This window comes from Ictidomys tridecemlineatus, chromosome 6 (genome assembly GCF_052094955.1).
Source record: "Ictidomys tridecemlineatus isolate mIctTri1 chromosome 6, mIctTri1.hap1, whole genome shotgun sequence".
In the NCBI taxonomy this organism is placed as follows: Eukaryota; Metazoa; Chordata; class Mammalia; order Rodentia; family Sciuridae; genus Ictidomys; species Ictidomys tridecemlineatus.
Window position 1 is genome coordinate 75,437,983 of NC_135482.1, and position 26,378 is coordinate 75,464,360.

General features: G+C 34.0%; 1 protein-coding gene across 1 annotated transcript in view; it reads left to right on the plus strand.

The window, feature by feature from the left end:
• Syt10 (synaptotagmin 10) overlaps positions 1–26,378 on the plus strand; it is a 59,145-nt gene that overhangs the window by 3,063 nt on the left and 29,704 nt on the right. The window contains exon 2 of the mRNA XM_005334032.4: positions 14,090–14,447. Coding sequence (XP_005334089.1) covers positions 14,090–14,447 — 358 coding nt within the window. The remainder of the gene's footprint in view (positions 1–14,089; positions 14,448–26,378) is intronic.

Genomic DNA, 26,378 nt, shown 5'->3' on the forward strand with positions numbered 1-26,378 from the left:
TTATAAGTCCCTAAATAAAAATACTTCCATAGTTGATCCTTCTGCTCATTGTTTAATGAGAAATCTTTGCTGGTAGGAGGACATCAATGGAATTTAATGGTGCAGTGGTTATTTATTTTGAAAGTAATTAGAAGGAAGGAGAGTTAGGTAATTCCAGTTAAAGTTATTATTTCCACTATTATTAAAGGAGTTAAGAATCATATATATTTATGAGCTATTTTCCTACTTTTTCTAAAATGCCCAAAAGAGCAAGCATCACCATCTTTACCATAACATTGGCAAGAGAAGCAGCAGTAGTGTTTTGCCATTTAGGACCCCTTCCAACCAAGTTGATCAGTCTCATATTTTAGTAAAATTTGTGACCAGTTAGATTATAGCTTTCAATATTAATTAATCTACTGTTTTAGAATAGTTGAGATTAAAAACCATTACATGGATCCACATTACTAGCATACCAGAACATTCATCATGTGCAATTTTTGGAAAATTAGGTTTGGGGGAATTTTTTTAACCACTGATTCTCCCTCTCCCCCAAATAGATGTTACCTACTAAATTCATTTTATTGCACAATATGATAAATATTAGAATGTCTAGAAAAATACAAAACAATATGTTTTTCTCAATTTTTATTTTTCAGATAAACTACCTGAATATACATGATCATTTTTTAACTGGATTTAAGTTCATTTCAGGTCAGTTTTTATTGCAGAAGTGTCTATCAGATTCAATAAAACCATGTTGCTTGAAAGACAGGCCTCATAAAATCACAGCTAATCAAACCCACTGAAGTTCACATTCACACATAATAGTTGCATAGACCTAAACTTAATATAAATATTTGAATAAGCACTCAATTCATTAGTGTTTCAATTTTGCATTTTTATACTATTTTAATTTGGGACTAAAGATCCTGAAGCAAAAATTTAGATAAATTCTTATAAGTTCATACATGTATTCTTCGTTTTCTTACAGGTGGGGATAATGAGAAGGTACATATCAATGAAATTTACTGAAGCACTTCATTATTTTAAAAAAAAGAGATAACTAAGTACAGTTTTTAAAATTACACCATGATTTTTCTCTGAGACCATAATTAGGGCTTAAAATGAATGGTGGGACTCAGTAGGTTTACTCAACAGACACAAAACAAAAAACTATTTAGTTGAGTTATCATTTTTGGATCACAGTAACTCTAGGTTTTTCACATCTTCCTGATTGTCTTAAGAATTACAGTTTAGAAACATTTATCAGTGGAAAATTTCCCTTGAGACTTGTAGGTCGGGAAAGAAAAAAATTGAAGCCCAATATACTCATGTGAAAAGGGATGCATGAAAACATCGTGTTTCCTTCCTTGACATCATCACTCCACTGGAAAATGGCCAATTTTTACTATTTCTTGTCTCATTGTCACATGATTATTAATGTACATTGCTCTTGGTCTCAATTTACTCCAAAAACAAATGGAAGACTATCTTTGAAGGCCCAGCAAGTTATAGCAAACAATCATTTTCCCTTAATTATGGGATATCTGGCAATATTGAAGGGATTTTTCTTTTTGCATTTTATTCTTGTAATAAACTAAGATCTATATTTCTTCTTTTGCTGAGTTAGGCATCTCTGAAATCTAATTGCTATGCTAGCGATTTTATATAGTTGTCCATTTCATTTAAATCACATTTTCTTTATATCTTAATCTTCAATGTAATTTTGCTTTTATGAAAAAAAAGTTGATCATTTTTGGGAGTACATCTACATTCGTTTATAAGTTTTTTTTTTTTTTTTTTTTTTACAAAATGTTGGAAGAAGAAAAACAGTACCATAAATTTTAATGGAATTTCTAATGCTAATTAAAATTATATCTATTTTTGAAAGTTTAGATTCTTCCTGATCTAAATTTATTCTACTAATGATATGCACTTTTAAGTAACTAGAATGTAAGTTTTTTTGAGGGCAAGGGTTTGCTTATTCTTTAATCTGCAGTGATCTATGGTACATCCTAGAAGTTCAATAAATATTTGTTGAATGAATAAAATAAAATCCTATTTGTAAATGAATAAGTTCTATTTAATAATTTTCAATTACCCTGTGAAACTAAATTAGGTATACCTGTACCTTTGTGTCTCCAGTGTCTAATACAATATCATATAGATAAGTCTACAAAATATTTAGTCCATGATAATGGCAGGAAATACAGCACTTGACCCAGTTAAAAGCTAGAATATAATGAGAAACATACTCATGAAAAAGCAAATGAAAACAAAATGGATGTCCATTTATTTCTCCAGAGTGTGTTCAGTTACAACTGTGAGTCCATAGCTAAACTTGTAAGTGCACAATAAATCGACTCAGTTTACTGAAGTTCTAGGAAAGTGGGAATATCTGTTTAATCTAGATGCTCCTTGATTTATAATGGGATTATGTCCTGATGAACCCATCATAAATAGAAAATGTAAGTCTAATATATATTTAGTACCTAACCCACTGAACATTACAGCTTACTGTACCTATCTTAAATGTGCTCAGATCATGTACTTCAGCTTACAGCTGGGCATCACAAGAGAGTATTGCAGCACATATTGCTAGCATGGGAAAAGATCAGAATCCAAATTCAAAGTATGGTTTCTACCGTATTTGCACCACAGGAGAGTCATAACTCAGGGCCATCTGTATGTATGTATTTATGGATGGATGGATGTATACATATGCATTTACAACAGTAAAAGAAGGCATGTAAGTTTGCTTAAGAAGAAAATATCATGGAAAAATTAACCATATCATTATTTGAATTGCTGTTAATCATTCCAGTTAGAATTGGGAATCATCATTTTGTCAGTAAGAAAACCAAGGCAAGGAAAAATTTAAAACTTCCCCCAAATCACAAAACTGGTTAGTAATGAAGTGAGGATTAGAACTCAGGGATTCTTAGAGGCCAGCCTAAGTTACAGAAAGAGAAGAAAAAGAAAGAGGAGATCTTGAGGGCATTTCTTGCTGCTAAAGGGCACTGGAACAAATTTTTGCAAGGATAGTTCTCTCAACTATTATTATGCCATTGTATACAATTAATGACATACTAGAAGGTGTCCATAAAAATCTCTCAATTTGCCATTATTACTCAAATCCTAACCCTTTGTCTTTACTATCATCTAAATATGACACACAACATTATTTATTATTCTTGAGTATGTGCATATATATTCATTTAAATCCATATGAATATTTGTTTATTCATATTCTTGGCAAATAGAATTTATTTGTACCAATAATAAATTATGAAAAAGATTTTAGTGTGTTTGAAATGTACAACTTTAAATGCATAATTTCAAATGTAATTCTTTTTTATGTGTTCATATAAAAGCCTATAATGAAAACAGATATTAAAACAAACAGTTAAATTGTTTTTGTTAATTTGTTATTAGGAAAAAGTTCACCAAAGTCTCATTTGTAATATGTTCCTGCCATATTTTGGCCAAGGTAAGTAACTAACAGTTCATATCATAATTAAAATTCATTACTGTAAGGCACTGGAAACAACATGACAGTGGAAAAAGAGCTGAAAGTCATCTTATTCAAAATCCCAAGGCATAATTAGCATGAATATATCAAAGAAACTGGACCTCCTGTTAGTGTTATTGTTAAAAGTCAATAAATCATATTATCTCATTTTTTAACTTGTACAATGCCAATTTCCATTTTTTGGATAACCAACACTGATCAAGTTTAGAAACATAATCCTGACTAAAGAGATGGCTTCTTGTTATTGTCTAATAAGGTAGATTTATTTTGCTTCATAATACCACATATATCCCAAGTACCATTTAAATGTAAGAGCTGGCACTAATATGACTCAGATTAACAGGAAAATATATATGAATATATGTTACATAAAACATAACACACATATATGTAACACACACACACACACACACACACACACACACACAGAAATCCCCTTATGTCCATGGGTTCCATATTAGTAGATTCAACCAAGTATGGATGGAAAATATTTGGGGGAAAAAATACATCCATAATGAACATGTGCAGACTTTTCTTCTTGTTATTATTCCCTAAACAATACAACTTTTAATTTGGATTATGCATTATAAGTAATACAGAGATTATTTAAAGTATTTGGGAAGATATGAATTGCATATGTAGAAATACTGTTTTACATTCACCAGAGGGATTTAAGCAGCTATGGATTTGGGAATTTTGGGGGGGGGTCCTAAAACCAACCCCAAGTGGATACTAAGAATCGTGTGTGTGTGTGTGTGTGTGTGTGTGTGTGTGTGTGTGTGTGTGTGTGTGAGAGAGAGAGAGAGAGAGAGAGAGAGAGAGAAGAAGAGAGAAATTGAATTGTGCTGTGCTGGCCTTGGAGCCAGAAGGGTGGATCATCTGGGGGTAGGGGGTGAAAAGGAGCTAATATTGGTAACTTTTTCCCCTTCAGGTGGATTTTGAAATGTTTTACAGCCTATTGTCTAATCTATTATTTTATTATTATTTTATTGTTGAATAGGGAACCTCACTGTCAACTTTGAAGTTTGTGAATGTCACTTTGTTCATACTAAAAAATTATCTTCATCAAACAAAAGCTATTGATTTCTCTCAATCTTCATGATTCCTTACTTCTGTTTAAGTACTTATGGAATCATAGGAATAATGAACAAAATAATCAGAAGCTTATTATGTTCCTGATTTTATTTATAAATGAATTTATAATGTTACATTATAAATTCATTTATAATGTTACAGTAGGAGTTATTAATATATCTAAAAGGCAGTCTTCACCATATGATTTTATTCAACAAATATTTTTAAGCATTTTCTATGTAAAAGCAACTGTGCCGGGCATTGAACTGCACTGATGCTACTAATTAAGTGTATGATAATCCATATGATTCTTTTAGTTCATGTAAATGTGTAATATATAATCACAGATTACAAATTATTTACACAATTATGAGAATATGTAAAGATTTTTAAATAAATTTGAATACCATACTGGTAACCATATTTGATTGAATCTAACAGGCCATTGATTATAACAGTACTTGATGTAACATCATTATTTTATGTAGCACCAAGAAAGTAAACAGAATATTGACAATTAAATTATGACACATAATTTAAAGCATCCTATTATATCTTGGTAAGATTAGGAGTTAACGAAATTTATCCTATAGGATAAATTTCTTATCCTATAGGATTCTTTCATTTTATACTAATGGAAAGATCTCTTTAAAACTTAGAGATTTTAAAAATCATATATTACATATGCAAAACCATAAAAAGGAAAACATGAAATAAGTAGATTAAAATAATTTAAAAACTAAAGTTCTGAGTATGATTCTTCTGAGTGGATTTTTGATCCAGAATTGATAGTGCCTTTGTTTTTTCATAATGAGGAGCAACCAGTGCTCAGGCCACAGTGAGGAGCAACCAGTGAAACAAAAGACATGAAAAATATCATCAACTAAGTTATCGTTTTTATATGTGAAATAAGACTTTTATGCAACTTAAAACATTAAAGGTAACTAGAAATTTAAAATTTAAAAAATAACAATTCAGAAAGACACACACATAAGTGTACTAATTGAGACAGTGGTAACTGGAATCAAGAACATGAAAACTGTTCTGTGTTTTTCCCCATGATCATGACCAGGCCCATGGTGACAGCAGTTGGACCTAACAGTGTTCATGAGTCACAATGGGTGAGATGACACACATGGGATGGCCTGGTTAGATAGACGCTGACAAAGTTCTGCTTTTCTAAATGTTTCAGAGGAATTCGCATTTGGAGCATTTACTGTGTTTTCTAATAAGCATGATCTTTTGTCAGTTTTTCAGAACTCTGTCGCTTCATTTTGCTATATTAAGACAGGATAAAAGGGTAAAATGTTTATAGTTAAAGTAGAGATGTATATTCAGACAAAGAGACAGATAAGGAGATAAGTAAATACATAGTGGTAGAGAAATGTTTATGCAAATGGATGTAATCAAACTAGAGTTTGAGTAATTTTAAACCTCATTATCTCACAGCCTAATTTAATCTGTGTAAATTTCATTACCTCCTAATCTTACCAAGATATAATAGGATGCATATCATATAATGGATTCTTTTTAATTATCTGGAGACATTGAAAATTTAAGCTAGAGAGAGAGAGCTCAGTCATCAAGTTTACTCATTGTCATGTGTAACTTAGGAGTTCATGTGGCACAAACAAGCCATTCATATTCATCACCTGGGCCTCCCAGCAGTTGGCCCCTTGCCTCCAGTATTCTCTTCTCTGCCTTACCACTTCCCCTTTATAATGATGCTGAAACATGTGTTACTATGGCAAACAATATTATATTAGAATTACCAATTCAAGTATTTCAGTCCCCCCCACACACACACACACAAAGCTCCTATGTGTTCGTCTTTCTCAGCAGGAATGCCAGTTCATGAGCCTTTTCTCCTTCCTACTTCACCTCCTGCTTGCCTGTGAGTCCCCATCAATGAGTACATCATCATACCTGGGATGCCTCATTTCATCATCGCAGTCACTTTCACTTGGAGTTTATTACATTCTCCTGAAAAACAAATCAGAAACCTCACTCATGGATAAATACAACTGTTTCTTTTTTCCTACCTGAAAGCAACTGAATAGGAGATTTTAAAACCAGGCAGACGCATATCACTCTCTTTTGTTAAAAAGAAAATATATATTTTTTTTAGTTGTAGATGGACACAATACTTTTCCCTTTATTTATTTATTTGTTTGTTTATTTATTTATTTATTTTTATGTGGTGCTCAGAATTGAACCCAGTGCCTCACACATGTCAGGCAAGTACTCTGCCACTGAGCCACAATCCCAGCCCTCATATCACTCTTATTAGCTTCCAATTTCAACACTGTGCTGAATGGGCATCTTACTTTTTCCTATTCAATTTTCTCCTGTTCTTTGTAGATCCTGTTTCAAAATTTTCTTACCCTCTAAATACTGCAAATGTTATGGTTTGGGGTCAGAAATGTCCCCCAAAGGCTGACATGTGGAAGTCTTTGTTCTCAGTGCAGTATCGCCCAAAGGTGGGGCTTTGGGGAAGTAATTAGTTCATGAAGACTCTGACCTGTGGATTAATCCACTGATAGCTGAAAGGACTACTGGGAACTGTATGCACTGCAGGCATGGCTGGAGGCAGTAGGTCCCAGAGGGCTATATCTTGCCCCTACCCTTCCTTGCTGCCATGAGATAAACAACTTTCCACCACTCACCCTCCCCACCATGTTCTGTGTAGCCACAGGCCCAAAGCAAAGGGGCTGCTGGACACAGGATTGAAACTTCTAAAACTATGAGCCAAAAATAAACCTTTCCTCCTCCATATTGTCTGTCCCAGGTATTTTGGTCACAGTGACAAAAGCTGACTGACACACCAAATTATCCCCAAATGTAGCAAAATAATTGTCAGTTGACTCTCTAACTCCCTCTTTGGATAGAAAAATATTAATAGTTATAAATAAAAATTTCCTTGACTTCTTGCCCTGAGGTAAAACTGATCAGCACCCAAAATGGACACCTTTTCTTACAAAGGAAAATGTGATCCCATTCTTTCACCCTTGCTTCAGACTCCATCCCTTGTCAACTTTTGTGGGACTTCACTTTTAATTACTCCACTCAACTTTTTTCTATTGATTCCTTTTCACTGGTTTTAAGCATGCTGAAACATCCTACCTAATAAAAATGTTCAACTCCGTGTGCTACTCCAGTTTTTGCCCCCTCTCTACTCCTCTTGTAAGTACAATTTCTTAAAGAAATTATTTGTACTCACAGACTGCCATTCTTTTCTTAAACCACATTCGTGGGGTTCGAATAGCCTCTTCTCTATTAGTCTCATCAAATTTGCTAAAGATGTACTTATTAATGTTAATAGTAATTTGTCAACCCTTATTTCAGATGAGCTTATTTTAACACTTTGCACTGTTGACCACTCCTTAAAATATTATTGTTCTAGCTGCTACAAAAACTGCTGACTTGATTTTTATTTCATATCTTTTTTTGCTGTTTTTTAAAATTTATATATGACAGCCGAATGCATTACAATTCTTATTACACATATAGAGCACAATTTTTCATATCTCTAGTTGGATACAAAGTATATTCACACCAATTAGTGTCTTTATACATAAATATATATTTATACTTTGGATAATAATAATTATCACATTCCACCATCATTTATAACCCCATGCCCTCTCCCTTCCCCTCCCAACCCCCTGCACTATCTAGAGTTCCTCTATTCCTCCCATGCTCCTATCCCTATCCTCTTTTCCAGTCTTTTATTCAGGCTTCTTATTCCTTAAAGTTCGCTTTCTTTAAATATTGGTGGACTCATGATTCTACTGAGGAACTTTTCTCTTCCTTGGATTCAGATCCCACTATTTAAGGAAGTCTTTCAGTCTTGTCTGCATGACCAAGAGCCTACGCAAATTTCTATTTGCATGATCACAAGTGCTTCAGCCAAAACCAAAATCGTGGTCTTCCTTTCTTCACCATCCTGCCTGTCTCCCAGTGAGTCATATTCCTGCCCTTCTTTTTCTTCACACTTCTTCACTAGAACTTTTTCCTTCACATTCCTTCACTGGAATGTTGATTTCCAAATTTTCTCCTGAATCTTCTCTTTTTCCTGATTTAATAACTCTCCCTTGAACCAGAGCACTCTTCACTGAGTCAATCAGTTTTTCCTCTTCCAGACTTGTCTCCTTTTCTGTCTTCTCTTTGGCCAGACTGCTATTTCTGAAATGCATATCTGACCATTTCAACACCTGACTTAACATGTTTCTGGGGCTACTTCATCTTAAGTTCAAATTCATGATACAGCACCCTTTAGATCATGGTTCAATGATGAATCATAGATATAAAAATGTCATTAAAATTTTTGATGACTTTATAAATTCTCCTAAATCCTCAATCTTTTGATCTTTCTTTTTTTTTTCCATTTTTTTTATTTATTGTTCAAAACATTACAGACCTCATGATATATCATCTTTCATACATTTGACTCAATTGGGTTTTGAACTCCCCAAATACATAATGCAGACTCACTTCTGTTACATACTCACATTTTTACATAATGGCATATTAGTGACTGTTGTATTCTGCTACCTTTCCTATCCCCTACTATCCCCCCTCCCCTCCCCTCCCATCTTTTGATTTTTCTTTCACTTTGTGGAATGTAGCTTGTTGGAAAAAAATTAACTCATAAAGACCTGAGCATTAAACACTTGGTTTCATTTTCAATGCTTGAGTAATATACAATGCCCAAAATTTTAATACCTTTCCTTATTGAAACATCACAACATTCCTATGAAAAAAATACAACTACCCTTATTTTACACCAAGGTTCTGAAGACCTAAACAACTTGCTCAAAGTCACACAGGGTTGCAGATGACATTTGAACTCAGGTCTAAATGCCTACAGAGTATAAGATAGAAGAGTTCTGTACCTTCCCTCCAAACCACCCAACTTTCAGTTAGTCCAAACACCTAGAAATCTACACAGCTATGTGCCTTTTCAAATAACTCCCAAAATATGAGTTCAGTAGATCCACCAACATCTTTTGACCATGTGATACATACTAGACACTAAACATAAAGAGGTGAATAAATTTGATTTCTGTTCTGAAGGATCAAGGAACAAATGTACTGATGGGGTGGCAATGTTTAGAGAAGAAAAACACATCTGAATTTTATAATTCTCTTATCCACAATTATAAAACCCAAAACTTCTGAAAACTGAAAATTATTTTGTAAATTGTAAATAATCTGGCACCTATAACTTGCCTGAATCAGCATTAATTTTTTAATTAGGACAGTAGGTTTTTTTGGCCTTCAGTGTTTTTCCTAGATAATTTGTGCCATATTATATATATCATACCCAAAAGAAAAAAATAATCTTTTTGAAATGCTTCATGCTCAAAGAGTGGGGTAAGAGGATTATAGGCCAATCTATGAACCCAATACTAGGGTTAGAGTGGTCAGTATGGCTTCAAAGTCCATTAAAAAATAGAAGAGAAAGGCAGGGCTACAAGGAATAAGTACTATTAGGTCTTATTGCTGAAGCATAAATAAGAATTTGTCAGGTGGCCAAGTAAGATAAAGAATGCACAGAAGTATATGAAATAGCATCACATCCCCCCCCAAAAAAAATTCTAAGAAAGTAATATGTGGTCAGATAAGGAATATAGATAGGGAAGTGGCAGAAGAGGAATGTAGAAGAATGAGGTTGGATGAGTAGCCAGGGATCAAATCTCCAAGATCTAATGGGATGTCTTAGGAAGTTTAGATTTGGCCCAGATGGCTCAGGCGAGACCTGGAAGGATTGTAGGTTGAGAGAGGCAAGGTGACTCTACATTCCAAATGCCAGGACAGGGACTTGTTTTTTTCCACTATCCTGGCTCCATTGATAACACAACAATTCACTCAAAAGTATCCTGATTTTGGAGAAAGATTACATGATCTTCCAAATGATAGAACCAGATGTCAATTTTAGAAAAAAAAAAATAAGCAGTAGGGAAAACGGAAGTAGCTTCAGAAGATTTCCACAGAGCTCTCCTGAATGACAAAGTATGAGTACCAAATCCATCTCTTGGGAACAATGACATATAGGGATTTTATAAAACACCTGTGGGAAGAGTATATAAGTTTCTCTCAAGCCTGATCCCTTGAGAAAAAAAAAAATGAGCCCATTTTCAGTTAGAGGCGTGAAACTGCTCACACCCGCACCCCCATCCCATGCGGTCCTGGAATTTTCCTACATCTTTGTTTTGGCTCCAGCTGCACAGGAAAAAAACCTGTTCAAGAAGGTTTTCTTAAAGTAAAATATACAGAAAAGTATAAGTAAATAAAGCTGAAAATACATGAAGACTTATGAAGCTTAGACTCTTTAGTGTTGATATAACAGAAAACCACAGATCAAGAATTTATAAAGAAAATAAATCTATTTCCCTTAGTTCATAAGGCAGGGAAATCCAGTATCAGGTATGGCCTTTCATGTTGTGGTAATCCCATAGCAGAAGGTGACAGGGCAAGAGGGCACAAGAGAACCAGAGACCAAGAGGGGGCTAAGCTCACTTGTGTAACAAGCCACTCTCTTGATAACTAACCCACTATTAGAATAACAACATAATCCACTCAGGAAGGCAGAGCTTTCAGTAAATGAATCACCCCTTTATTAGGTGCTGCTGCATTGGGGATGACAAATCTGACACATGAACATGAGGGGACACTTTTAAACCACAGCAGAAGCCATAATTTTATTTTTTTATCCATTTTTAAACCATAGGTACTAATCAGGAAGCACATTCATTTTATACATTTTCTCTTTTCCTCAAATTATACTGATAAGTAATAAAAAATCTATAAAATATGAAATGTGGTCCTATCCTTCTCATCAATGCAATATAAAGGAGAAATGCCAATAGTTACTTTAGTAAGTAACTAGAAAATGAAGGAAAATATTAATGTCTGTGTATCACAGCATGTGAAAATTAATTCTTATTCATATAATTAAGTAGCAATAAAAATTTGGAAATGTTTCGATTTCTGAATGGATTTCCATTAGCTACAAATTTTATTTTACCAATTAAGAAAATGGATATTAAAACAAGGTATCATCTCCTCCTGAGGTTAGTGAACACTAACATACAACAATATTCCTGTTAAATTGTGGGAACTGGTAAACTTTTCTGTTGTTTTTGTGACAGCAACTGTTGTACTCGTTTTGAAAATAGCTATACAAAAATTATATACTACATAACAAATGACCCACCAATTCTGTTTCAAAATATTTACTTCAGAAGGACATTCACAAATATATGCACAACAAGAAAGGGAGACACAAGGATGCTCACTGTAGCTGTATTGCACTATGAAACATTGGAACATAAATACCCATCATGACTAATTGTTACGGAATGTTATATATCAGATGAAGTTTGACCTCAAATTTGGTGAATAAAAAGTAAAGCAAATTAAAGAATAAACACATAGTAAGCTATTTATGTTTTAAAAAAGAAGGAGAACATTATATAATTCTATATACTTATTATTTCATAAGAGAGATTTTGTTTGTTATTATTGGGCCTGGACAGGCACACTTACTTGGTATCAGTAGTTACCTCTAGGGAGGGATGGAATCTCTTAGACTTAGTCATGTTTAAAGGAAATTAGAAGCTATTCTGTATTTAGTTAACTAGCTGCCATACCAAAATACTCCAAACTGGAGATAATGAAAACTTACTCCCTCCTTGTACTTGAGGATAGAAGGGGATGGTAAAGTTGAACTCCACTAAGGCCCTTCCTTGGCTTGTAGATGACCATCATTCTCCCTGTGTCTTCAGACGGTTTTCCCTCCATGTGTTATCCCTAACCTCCTCCTCTTATAGAACACAGCAGTTTCATTGAATTAGAGCCAACTCCTATGACCTCATTTTACCTTTATTACTAATCAAAGGGCCCTATCTCCAAATACAGTTGTATTCTGAGTTACCGAGGGTTAGGACTTCAAGATACAAATTTAGAGAGGAGTTATTCTCTATCTTGCTATAACTCCCTAAAGCCCTAGTATACTTCCTCTGGTTGTCATGTCACTAGCAGTTAATTTTATTGTCAAGAATGCATGCTTTACTCTCTAAGTTGAGTATGTCTGTATAATCTTTTAATGCTTGTACTCAGACCTCATTTTTCTACTCCCAATATTTATTTATATTTTTCCAGCCCTAGCTTTAACTTCAAGCTAAATATCATTAATTGCTGTGCCTTAAACCCTGAGGTTACTGGTCACCTTCAAGTTAAAACTTGTGCTCCTTCTATCTAGAATAAAGAATTTCTTGTGGTTAAAAAAAAAATTAGAGAAGAGAGAGACACTATTCAGCCTATAATATATTCCTAACATTTTAATTTAAAACAAAAGAGATTGGATTTATATTTGATGTTGAGTCCAAACAAAGTTGTGAAGAAAGGTTACTCAAATCTAACAACAACAACAAAAAAAAATCCTTCATAGGAAATCTATTTGATTTTCAAAGTTATAAGAATACTGTATAATCAGGTTGCTAACATTGGTTGCCAGGTTTCTGTTAGCGACTAAAAGGCTCAGGGGTCACTCCAGGTAAACTGAGCTGACTGGGCTGTACAAAGTAACCACACAGAGACACAAATACCTTTTTCTTTGGGGTCGCTGTGATGGCTCCTCTGACCTTAAGGGTCTGCAGGAAGAGAGAGAGTGAGAGCACACGCTGACCCCTTTTATTGAGGAGAAGCTATTCAAATAAAGCAAGGGGTCAGGTTTCAGGGGGCTGAGTCTATCTTCATGATGTCCACTGTCAGCAGGTTGACTGACACCTGGGTAGGCCACACCCAAGGGCACAGTGAGAGAAGGGGACATACAGAAGGCACTTCCATGGAAGATTCTATCCTAAACAGGGTAAGGGGTTATATTACAAAGGAACAGGTGAGCGTAGCTTCACCCATGGGGCTGTAGCAAGACACAACCATGCACAAGACACTGATCCTGGAACCCAAGAAGGATGGGGAAAGCTCTGCCACATTTCTGCGACTGAGCGCCTCAGAACCCAGCCGAGGAGTGTGACTCAGTTATGTGTAAGGTTGGTCTCCCACAATTGGTTATCTTAGGAAAGTGAAAAATTTAGGAACAAAGTTATCAGAAAGGATTTATGGAGTTGAAAATACAACTAATAATGTAACCCATTCATAATTAGTAATGTAAATGCTTAGACTGATATTTAAGATTATTTTCTGCACAAAGAATGAGAGGGTTCATCTTGAAATCAAAGATGAAGCAAACAGAAGCATTTCCTGTTGTTGCACCTTTAGAGTTTAATGTTGCAGTTACATAGTTGGTTGCAAATTGTCAATCATTTTTTTTGATAACTCTTGAATCCCTTGTATTTTTTAATTGATATACATATGTTATGCTTTTCCTTATATAAGTGGGATGAAACTTTTCAAATATCTATTATGATCTCACCATGTCTGCCTCTTTATGTACAAGATTCATTAGTATTTCTTTATGTTGTCATTTTTTTCCAGATATTTCAGTCAGCCTGTTAGCAGTTGTCGTCAGCTTCTGTGGCCTGGCCTTGCTAGTTGTCTCACTTTTTGTCTTCTGGAAGTTGTGCTGGCCATGCTGGAAAAGCAAACCTGTGACCCCCAATGTCAGTACCCTTCCACAGAGCATTTCAAATGCTCCTACTGAAGTTTTTGAGACAGAAGAGAAAAAAGAGGTTAAAGAAAATGGAAAGCCAGCACTAAAAGCTATTGAGCCTGCAATAAAAATCAGCCACACTTCCCCTGATATCCCAGCAGAAGTCCAAACTGCTTTAAAAGAACATTTAATTAAACATGCACGTGTGCAAAGACAAACTACTGAGCCTACGTCTTCATCCCGGTAAGGAAAGATTAAATGTGTAAAACTGTGTGTGTGTGTGTGTGTGTGTGTGTGTGTGTGTGTGTGTGTGTGTGTGTGAGAGAGAGAGAGAGAGAGAGAGAGAGAGAGATTTCAGAAGAGTAAAAAACTTAAGTGGGAAAGTAAAAGTAAAAAGAGGAACAGGAAAGATGGGAAAAGCATAGGAAACACATAATTCCATAAAGAGGGAAAGGTAGGACAGTGTAAGTAAGAGCAGGTGAAACTGAAGGCAGAGAAGGAGAAAAGGAGCAGTCACATGAAAGAACTTGGTATAATTTGAGGTATTAGTAAAATCATGTCACACAGATTATTATTTGGCTCTTTCCTTTGAAATATCACTGGTTGATAGCTGCTACTGTAGTCTTTCAATTTATTTTATTAATACATATAAAAGTAACCATTTGAAATATATATCGTGTAAGCAAAACAAAAAAAAAAGGTCAGGAAATATTTAACAGTTCTTGATCACAACTAAGAGACTAATGTTTAGGTTACAACTATCTAGCACCTACATCACGAACACAAATTTGTGGAAAGTGGCATTGTTTATTTGAGCTCAGGTAGACCAAACTTACGCTGGACAATTCCACAGGAGCCTAATATTGGAGCACACAGAGTGGAGGGTTGCCCACCCAGGAGCCAGTTTGCCTTCACAAAATGCACTTTACCTCATCCTGGGAGGATCAGCCAGTTTGTTTGAATTTCTTTTAAAAATTGCCACAGCATATTCAAATTGTATTAACTGAAAAAAAAAGAGATTCTGGCAAAGAGGTGGTTTTTTTTTTTTGTCTTTGTTTTTGTTTTTTTCCTGCTAAATATAGTCATCAATTCTTAAAACAAATGACATCATGATAGTAACATTTTCTCTGGTTCCTAGAAGTAGCAACTAGTTTTACCCAGGGGTAAATTCAATGGTACTGGGAGGTTACTAATGTTTTCTGCTAACCAAATTACTTCCTAATCTTACCTCCTACCCCTGTAAATGTAGGGTGCATGTGTGCTTTCTGACGTGACAAGATTTCACAGTTTGAGAAATCTATCAAAGTGAAAACTGGGTAATGTTTGCTACTGGGATTGGTAGACTATTTATTACATCTCTTGTGTGCATAAAAGAGGATTGTATTTATAAATAAATACACTCCATTCTGCAATATTTTCTAGAGGAATCAGGATAATTGTTACCACTGAAGTGAGGATATTTGGGATAGGAAGTTGGATGGATGGAGGTGTCTTTTCCATATCATGCTTTTCTGTACTACTGAAATCTTATAATCAAGGCATGCTTCATATGAGTTGTTATTTTGACTTGTTTTCTGGACAGTGGCCTTTAGTTTGATTTTAATTTTTCTTTTTATGAGTTTTATATAATGTAATCCAGTAAATACTAACTTTAATAAATATTTACCTGTAAAATAATTATCCAATATACTCTTTCCTACATATTCTATAAATGAAAATAAAACGCTTTGGAGTAAATCTCATTTTTCTAAAACATTGGAGATATATTTTATATATATGTGAAAATATTTTATATATGTATATGAAAATATTATATATATGTTTATAGAGAGAGATTTTAACTTATTTAAAATGACCTCATGTGGCTCCTCATTATCATTACTACTATCCTTTTGAAAACTGTGACCAAATATGATATTTAATATCTAAAAAGCCTTAAGCTACAAAAAGTTTAGGATAAAAATGTTGAATTAAACAACGAAACATTTTTTAAATAATGTAGTTCCCACTTACTCACAGGGGAGGTGTTTCAGGGGATACCTGAAAGTATTAAGCTCTATAAAAACTATGTATTTTCCTATGGGTACATACCTATGATAAAGTTTAATTCATAAATGAGGTACAGTAAGAAATTAACGGTAACTGATAATAAAATAAGATAATGATAGCATCATACTATAATTTAAACTATATGAATATGGTCTCTCTTAAAATATCTAATTGTACTGTATTCACACTTCTTATCACATAGGCATTGAAAAAACAATGCCTATGTGATGTGATAAATAAGGTGAAAAATATAGGCATTGTGAGGTACTGTTAGGTAACTATAAGGGTTACTTGAGACTGTGGATTTAATAATCAAGATGACTACTAAGTGATTAAGAGGCAGGTAGTATATATAACATGGATACTCTGGACAAGGAAATATTTTACATCCTAATGGAAAAGAATAGTGCAAGGTTTTACCACACTACTCAGAATGATGCACAAATTAGAACTCATGGATAGTTTGTTTCTGAAATTTTCCTTTCAATATTTCCAGACCTCAGTTTATCACTATGTGAAACCAAGGATAAAGGTAGGAGATTATTCTATGAACAGCTGCTTTGAAATATGTATCAGTTTAGCTTTTAGAATTAGTCAATGCTTAGTTGATAAGTACACTTCATATAAGAAAACTTAGTAAAGACAAATTGAAGTAAGTGGTTTTTTAGAAGCTTTGGAAAAACAAAATTCTATCTCAAAAATATTATCTGTTGATTAAAAATAGACCATTTATCTGATTACCCTTAGCTAGAGAAGAATGAAAACATATTGTGTGAAGATTGGGGTTTGGATAAAGAAGTGGCTTCTGGAAATAATATGCACTAGCAACAAAGATACATCTGTTTAGTCCAGATTTCTTAGTAATTATGTGAAATTGAAAACATCAGAAAAAAACTTTTATCTCAATTAAAAAAGCAAAGTTATATTGCACATTTGGTATTCTTTAAGAGGAAAAACACAATACAAATTCATAGTTTTCTTAGAACTTTGATACTTCATCTGCTCTTTGAGTTCCCTTGTTTATTTGGGTGGCTGGGAAAGGAAGAAGAAAAAGATTATTTTTGAGCACTTGCAACTTAGTCACTGTGCCAGTGTATCCTTCCTTCTAATCCTTCTGTATGATTTAAGGATTATTAATTATCCTCATTAGTTGTGAGTTAACTGGAGTCCAGAGAGATTTAAAAATTTGCCTGAAGACACGCAGCTGCAAGAGTAAGAATGCAATTTTAATCAGATTGACAGAATACAGTTTAAGTTTTAAAGTCCAAGAGAGGTAGTTTTTCTGTAACTGAGGATGTTGGTTATAGAATTTGCTGAGGACAAGTAGTTAGTTCTCAAAGAAGAGAGCCTCTTCCTGCTCATTCCACTCAATTAGAAATTGGGGATTGTGTATGGTTATTGTGAATGACCACAGTCATGATTCTAAATCTGTTTGGCCTTGGAATGAATTCCTTGTAGAAAACTTGATTATTCATACTTCTCAAAAAAAAAAAACCTCATCTACACTAATTACTTCATCATCCTAGAAATTACCTTTATATAGAGAGGAAGAGGAAATTGCAGAGTTCATTATGCAGCCCACTTGGACACAGAGATGGACAGTATGTTATCACAAATCGGATTATTCAGTTCAAATGCCAACTTTTCCCTGAGATGTGACAAAATCAAACCTACTTGCAAAAACACATGCGCACACGCAAACCAAATTTAACTTCAAGACTTAGTTTCCTTGCCTTGTTATCCCCAGTTCTGCTCAGCTGTTGGGACTCTATTTCATTTGGCTAAGACAGCAGATGACAACATCCCATTCTTCTGAATTTAATTTGTCTCTATACTGAAATAACACTCTGATAGGTTTAAGTTTATTGACATCACTGGAAACTATCACAATTCCCAATTTTTCATCTCCTTTTCAAATGCCTGTAATCTAATGCACCACCCATCAGGCAACCAAATGATCCAGTCAGTATGTGTGTATTTCGTTTTTACTCACATGCTTCTAATGTCCGTCTTGATTGATTGTTCATTCATCTAATAACTTCATTCAACTAATATGTTTACTTATGGATAGAGTCATTGTATTCTGAACTCTCTCTCCACTCTGAAAACTCTAAATGCCATAATTTTCTATACACTGTGGAGCTAAGACATGTGACACCAACTCCAGTATAAGGAATTATAAGTGTCAACTGTGTGATGGAGCATGTGTAATTCAGAGGCTAGAGAAATTATTTCCAGCTGAGTCATGGAGAAACTCCATTACACTAAGGATAGAGAAACCTAAGAATTCACATTCTGTACATGACAACTGCAAGAGGAGGGGCATCCCAGATAGAAACATTTTTATATGAAAATTGATAGAACAGGTAGTCTTGTTAAGAAAACCAAGTAAGATACCTGGATTAGAAAAGAGATAAGGAGAGAAATAATGAAAGATACAGTCAGCTGCAATTAAATTATAAGGAGTTCTTGAAACCATGGCTAAGATGTTCCAATACTATCCTGTCAAAAATATTTGCACTACCAGAGTCTCTTGGGTATGAGATATATTTTACAATAATTATTTTGGCAACAGTTTATAGAACACACTATAAGGGAAGGTATTTATGTATTTTAAAATTAATATAGTGTGTAGTTCAGGCATAATTAAAATCAGGAAATATCAAACATCAACAAAAAGAAATCTAAGAAAATTTATAAAGGAAGAATCTAAGTTCCCTTATTTTTTTTCAAAATCTAGAAAATTTTATTTTAGCAGACAACACTGATACAAAAGGAAATGAAAGTAGAATTCTCTGCAGAATAAAAAAGACTTATTGATTATGTCTTCATTTCTTTTGATTCTTTTACCTGCTTTTTGTTTTATTTTTATACATGTAATGATGTCTTCATTCCACTGACTTTCCTATCTCCATACCCCTCAACCCTCCTTCCCCTTCGCCCCATTTAAAGTTAATCTATTCCTCACAGGCTCCCCACTCCATCCCCATTATGAATCAGCATCTTTATATCAGAGAGGACATTTGGCATTTGTTTTGGGGGGGAATTGGCTTACTTCACTTAGCATTATATCCTCCAACTCCAACCATTTACCTACAAATGCCATGATTTTATTCTCTTTTAATGCTCAGTAATATTCCGTTGTGTATGTATACTGCATTCTCTTTATCCATTCATCTACTGAAGGGTATCTAGGTTGGATCCACAATTTAGCTATTGTGAATTGTGTTGCTATAAACATTTATGGGGCTGTGTCACTGTAGTATGCTGTTTTTAAGTCCTTTGGATATAGACCAAGGAGTGGGATAGCTGGGTCAAAAATGATTCTACTCCAAGTTTTCCAAATTCTCCATACTGCTTTCCATATTGTCGGCACCAATTTATAGTCCCACCGACAATGTATGAGTATGCCTTTTTCCTCCCATCCTCACCAACACTTATTGTTGTTTGTATTCTTAATAGCTGTCATTCTGACTGGAGTGAGATGAAATCTTAAGTAGCTTTGATTTGCATTTTTCTAATTCCTAGCGATGATGAACATTTTTTTCATATATTTGTTGATTGATTGTAAATCATCTGCTGAGAAGTGTCTCTTCAGTTCCTTGGCCCATTTATTGATTGGGTTATTTGTTTTTTTGGTGTTGAGATTTTTGAGTTCTTTACATATCTAGAGACTAGTGTTCTATCTGATGTGCATGTGGTTAAAAAATAATTGTCACTTCAGTCGTTCTATGTCCATTCCAAACCTTTTTAGAGCCTCATACAGAATGAAGGCTGTTGTAATCTGACAAAGGAGCCATTATACCATTTTGGTTCTATAAATACTCAGACATATGGCTGTATGATGCTTTCTTAGGCAGAGAATCTGCTTGTTTACTTTTATATTGCTTTCTGATGCCTAGACAAAGGACTCCAGAAACTCAGGGTATATATTTTTTTTAATTAAAAAAGTAGTATATAAATTCAATGACCTTATTTTACTTACTCAAATAGACTTTCCACAGTTGCCCACTAGAAGGGTAGTTGGCCTTTACATCAGACTTTTGGAGATCTTAACTCTCTTTGCCTCCATTTTTGCTCATGCTGCTTTCTTTATCTACTGTAAGATCTTCACAGAAAATGTACTGAGAGTCTAGTTTTTCTGCCTAATTATAAGCTTATTAGCCTTTATTGTTTAAAGCTGCAGTTACACCCTAGTCATTATTTAGTGTCTTACTATTGAGCTCCAAATGTTTAACAAACTAAATCCTAAATTCTCAGAGAACAAGGGTGTGTAACCTACTTTTATCCCTTCCTAATCTCAGCACTGTGTAGGTGCATAATAAGTACCAAGTGAATACTTTTGATTGATCTATCGTCACTGTGCTTCATTTTGCTCTTCACCAGGTGGTGAGATAACTGTGCTCATATTAAAAGGAGGTTAATGAGGGTATACTCACAGGGAAGTGTATGAGACCCAATGTTCTGTGCATTCATTATAGTATAAAGATGAAGTGAATCGTCAGTGGCAAAATAATTTGGTGAGAATGAGGAATTATAAAGGTTTGACACTGTTAGAGAGGATTCTAACTACCTGCTGCAAATAATTAGGTAATGTAATGGGAGACCCAATGGAACATGAACAAAAGCAGGAAAATATACATGGAAAATAAAATCACTGACTCATGTGTTCTGACAGATGTACAACATTTACAATTAGCTATGGTGAATTAGAAAAGTAGTTCTTAAAATGATCACACACAATGCCAGAAAGAATACTCAGTATACCTCATTATAAGGAAAATGAAGAATTATGTAAAAAGAAATCAATGGGATTCCATAGTTTTCTTTACTATAAAGGAGTTAAAAAAATTCTCTTGAAAGAAATCAAAACTTGAAATTGTTCATTCCAGGCCACTATGAGGAATGGAAAACAAGTTGCTTCACAAAGACAGAGTTTAAGAGGTTGGAATCTATTTAGGAAATCAAGAAAAGCAATGCTTGCCAAAGCGACCCAAGTTCTTTCTCCTTGAAACAGATAGTCACAAAGCATGCTTTCCAGTAACTTGACATGACCCGACAATCTCCTTTATGGAAAATGTGGATCTGATGTACACACTTGATTGTTCTCTGAAAAGGGTAGCCCTTAGAACCAAAGTCAGACATAGAACTTTACTAAATATATTCAAACTTGAAGAGTTTGTTTTCTGGCACTGATAAATATTATTTTTCTACAGAAGTACTAATTGTAAGTTGATTGGTGTTTCTTCTTTACACTGCAAATAATTTGGGAAAAGTTTGATGTTATTAGACACAAGTTTAGGGTAAACTGTTTTCATAAACATGCATTTCCTTAGTTCCAACACATGTTTATGATGCATAAAAAATACTTAGCCTTAATAACACTTAATAATACTTAATCTCTGCCATTATAAAAGCCATACTCTAGAAAAAGATTTGGAGAATGGAAGACATATATGAAAATGCAAAAATGAAAGGGAAGAGTTAAATTGGACAGTAAATATACTGTCCTCAACTCTAACCAGGAGTTTTGCTGTGAATGTTAGAGAAACAGGAGTACGGAGAGAGGAAGTAGGGTGAATGGAGGATTTCTTTGAGACCCTCTTATACCTCAACTAGGATAACCTTTCCAATTTGCCAGAACCTCCAATCCACTGATTCTATCACCACACTGTACTCTCTAATTCCTTACTATTATTTTTTCCTCTACTTGGTTTCAGTTCTGCAGTAAATCATTAGAGCCACTGTCTTGTATTCATCAACAATTCCCAGTTGCACCCTATTTCTTATTTGCACAGTAAAACCACAGCCCTGAATGAATTCAACTCTGTCATCTCTACATGTTCAAGTGAATATGACTGGAAGAAAACAAAAAGCAACTCTCACTGATCCACTTTAAATCTGTGATCACATTCCTCACACAGGTACTCATGCTACACAGCAATCCATTTTTCCTCTCAATCTTACATGCTATTTCACAACTTCTCACCTTCTTCAAACTTCTGCCACATTCATCCTCATACTCCATTTCAATTAATGAGTTTATTTCCGATTTCAGTAAGAAAAATGGAGAAAGCATAAAACTTCCACAGATTCTTACCATCTTGTCAATTCTTTTACCAGCATCTATAAATACGTATTTGCTTGATTGATAATAATGATCAAGGCTTTGATCTAAAGCCAAAGCCACCACACTTGTGTGACAGAGCTCATTTTTCCTCATATCACTTTTATTATTCTCCTCTCTGATTCCTGCATTATTAACTCTATTTGATCAGTACCATCAGAATAAGAACATCCTGTTATTTCTTCTATCTAAAAAGAACCTGAGAAGGTGGGAGGTGTTGATCAGAGAGAGGCAGAGGCATGCATAAAATTGGAGTTGTGGAGAGCTTGCAGTTAATGATAAGGATGAAACCTGGTAGTAAGTAAGGGAAGAGGAGAACATCAGTGGAGGAGAAGAATTCATAGAATTTAGAGGCCGAGCAGTTTAAAGAAACATACATTGCAAAGATTTAGAGCAGAAGCACCATCAAAAAGAGTGTTAGTGAGCCAGGAGACTAAAGTAGTGACTTTAAAATGATCAATATGGATATCAATGAATGACTAAAAATAAGTGATAATAATGGGGAAGTGATTCATTGATGTTGCTTCAGCTGAAAGTGGTGGTTGAAGGGAGAATGGTGTGAAAGTGATAATGGGGGACAGGAGACCAGTGGTATAGGGCTGTGGAAAAAACAATAGCCACAACAAGATAGAGCTCTGGAGGATTGGTAATCACCATCTCCTTTTCTTGGGGAAAAGGCCAAGTTGCTTCTAAGCAATACATTGAAAAGAATAGTCAGGGAAGAGGTAAACTAATTTTTAAAAATTCATTGTGGCATTTTATATAACTTAGTCTGCCATGATATACACAGTTCCTTACATGATAAAAGCTCAGATATTTGTGTAATGAAGGAATTGCTCTTGTCCTTGTCTCAGATCAAATGGAAGGAAAAAAGAAACAAAAGATGAAAACTCTGTTTATCAGAAACTTGATTTAGTCTATTTGAACCTCCTTATCCATAAAATGGGGCTATAATTTTTAATATATTATAATTTCCAATGCTAATTCCATTAATCAGAGACGAGAATCTCTTTTAAACATATTTAAGAACAAATAGAATGCTGCTAAAGAAATTTTTACTTTTCCTCTTTGATTTCTCAAAAAAAAAATCAGGTTAACTTACTAGATGATAAAGACATTGTAAATAAGATAAGAGGATATCAGTTCCCCACTTTAAGAAAAGAGACTTACTTTAAGAAACGAGTTGGGGAGTAATCTAGGGCATGCTCACACAGGAACAACTTTGTATGTGCCATCCTTGCATCCCCAAATAGGAAGATGAAATTTGAGCTTGTCAAAACTAGAGAGTTCATTATGGCATTTGAATTTCAGTTCCTTGTGTCCTGAATTTTAATGATAATAATTAATATCAATACAAAGGATTACAGCTTTCAAAGTTCTATATAACTTCATTTTACTTTCACAATAACTATGAAAGGACTGTTTTTCAGAAGAAGAAAATTAAGCTCAAGCCAAGTGAAATGACCCTCCCTGCACAGGGCAGCTGAAGCTACACTGCAGTCAGATTCCAATTCAGCACTCTCCCCAATGTTTGGATGGTACTCTGCTAGATCTGAGGGATGAGAATGGGATTAGTAACAGTCAAATGGCTTGCACTTCCACCAGTTGGATATTTGTGTGAGCCACTAATCACTGTCATTCTAAAAAAGAAAAAGATAAAAAAAAAAGAAGAAAAAAAGATCTGTGTTGTCATGGCAATAGTTTAACATTGTAATAATTAAAGCTTTTCTTAACTGACTAGCTAAACTGTGACTTAGAATATACACTATTTACCCTGTAATTAGGACAATGGTTTACAAGAACAAAAATGTTACTATGTTTTTGACTCCTGTTAGAAGAGGCTTTGATTTCTTTTAGAAGAGGATTTACAGCCTGAAAAAATCATATTCAGGGCATAAAGAAGACATTTCTGATCTTTGAGGGAAGGATAGAAGATTTAAGTTTTATTACATTGAAGAGTATGAGTGTGAATTAAGGAATAAATTCACAAGAAATAAGAATCAGAATCTCATTGCATGGGTAAAAGTGATTTTAACAGAAATATTTGATTACTCAATAAAATATCTCAAATATTTTAGGAACATCGTACAAACCAGATTAGAATAGATCAGTTTAGTACCTCACAATATATTGTTGTTATTATTTTCATGTATTCTCTTTGACCACTTTCCTAAGTCCTGTGTAGGCTACTGATCCTATAGATACCTGTGCAGATTTCAAGGTCAAATTACATTTCATAGCATGCCTAGTAAATGAAAATGGGATAGATCTAAGGAAACAACACTTCAAAATTTAAGTTGGTAAAAAAAAACTTTGCTTATATACTTGGTTATAGAAACTAAAATATTGAATTTTAAGTTCAGTATGATTTTAATTAATAGAATTAGTAGCTAATTCTCTCATTTGAGGTAAAGTAGTCCTAGTGTATCTCTCTGTATACAAACAATTTTTTAGTTTAGTCAAATTTTAACTTGACCATTTTTAACATATAATACAATATAAATTGTAAACACATTTTCCTTTGACCCTACTTCAAAATATGTCAATTTTTTATAGGATGTACCACAACAGTAAACGTTATAAGAATGTTTTACATAATGTCTAATTATAATTTAACTTACAAATTCAACATTTTTGTTCCCTTTCAATTCTTGGTAACTAGTCAAGGAAGTGAAAAACATCTCTAAAAATACATCTCAAGCTATTTCAACCAAATAAACTTTGGATCTGATTGGATTATATAAGTATGTTATAAATAATGTTTAAGTGAAAAAGTTATATAAAAGCATATATAAATAATTTTTCAATATCTCATGTGATAGACTTAGTAGAATGACTAATTTCTGAAATAATGTAATTAGGCAGCATAACTAGGAATATGATAGTAGAGCATGGTGGTCCAGTGTGGCCACTAGGCCCAGGCTCCCTCAGTCAGATTTTAATTTGAGCACCAGCGTAGCTGTGCTACTTTGAATAAATTATGCCTCTGTGCCCCAGGTCCTCACATGTAAATTAGAGAACACTATAGTATATACTTCATAGGGTTACAGGAGAATCAATTGAGTTGATAAGAATTTAAGCTTGTACCTGCCAAATCATAAGTACTCATTGTTAGTCTTTACAAGAAAAACCTAAAGAGTAAGGATGCATTTTAATTTTTAACTGTGAAAAAATCTGATAGTTTATTTATTTTTTCCTGTCTTTGATTATTCTCCTTTGATATTATCCCTAATTATCACTGGATATTATTTTCTCTCATTCTGTTTCTTGTATTCTTCAGCACCTGATCCTATGCTGGATGTAATATCATTTTTTTCTGTAAGTCTTTTCATCCACATAATTGCAACAGCACTCTGCAAGTCCCTTATTCCAGGTGAAGCCAAGCAGGATGTTGGAGATCTTTTGAAAATGCTACAGTATATTTTCACGTTTGCCTCTGGCACTGTTCTGCCACTATACCAGTCTTAATATATAGCCCCATTTACAGTATATGTACTGAATTGTAATTCCTTTATTTTTTGAGAAATCTGTGACTAATACAAATAACAGACAAAGAGTTGTTCATACTCTCACAACTCTTTTTGGTTTATCTTTATCTGTATAAGAGGAACTATAGAGAAAGGCTGAATAAGTTGAAGTACAGCTCTAAAATTTTTTTATGGAGTTGTTTCAATAACTTCATCATTTCAGTTCAGTTACAGATAATAAGAAAATATAAGAGAATGAAATTGGCAACACCTCAGAATATAATTGATTTTAACAAATCCCATTTTGGTAATACCATGGATATTTAAACCTATAAAATTATCAAAGAACCAAAGAATGACAGAATCATACAACCATTCAGGGTTATACAACCTCTAACAGTTTAGCACCTCACTTGAGGCAAAAATCCTTTTCTTCATCATCTAATCTCCGTTTTAATTATTCCAGTGTGGAGAAGTTCATTACTTCATCATGTTGGATAGCGCTAGATATTTTAAAATGCTTCCTTTTAT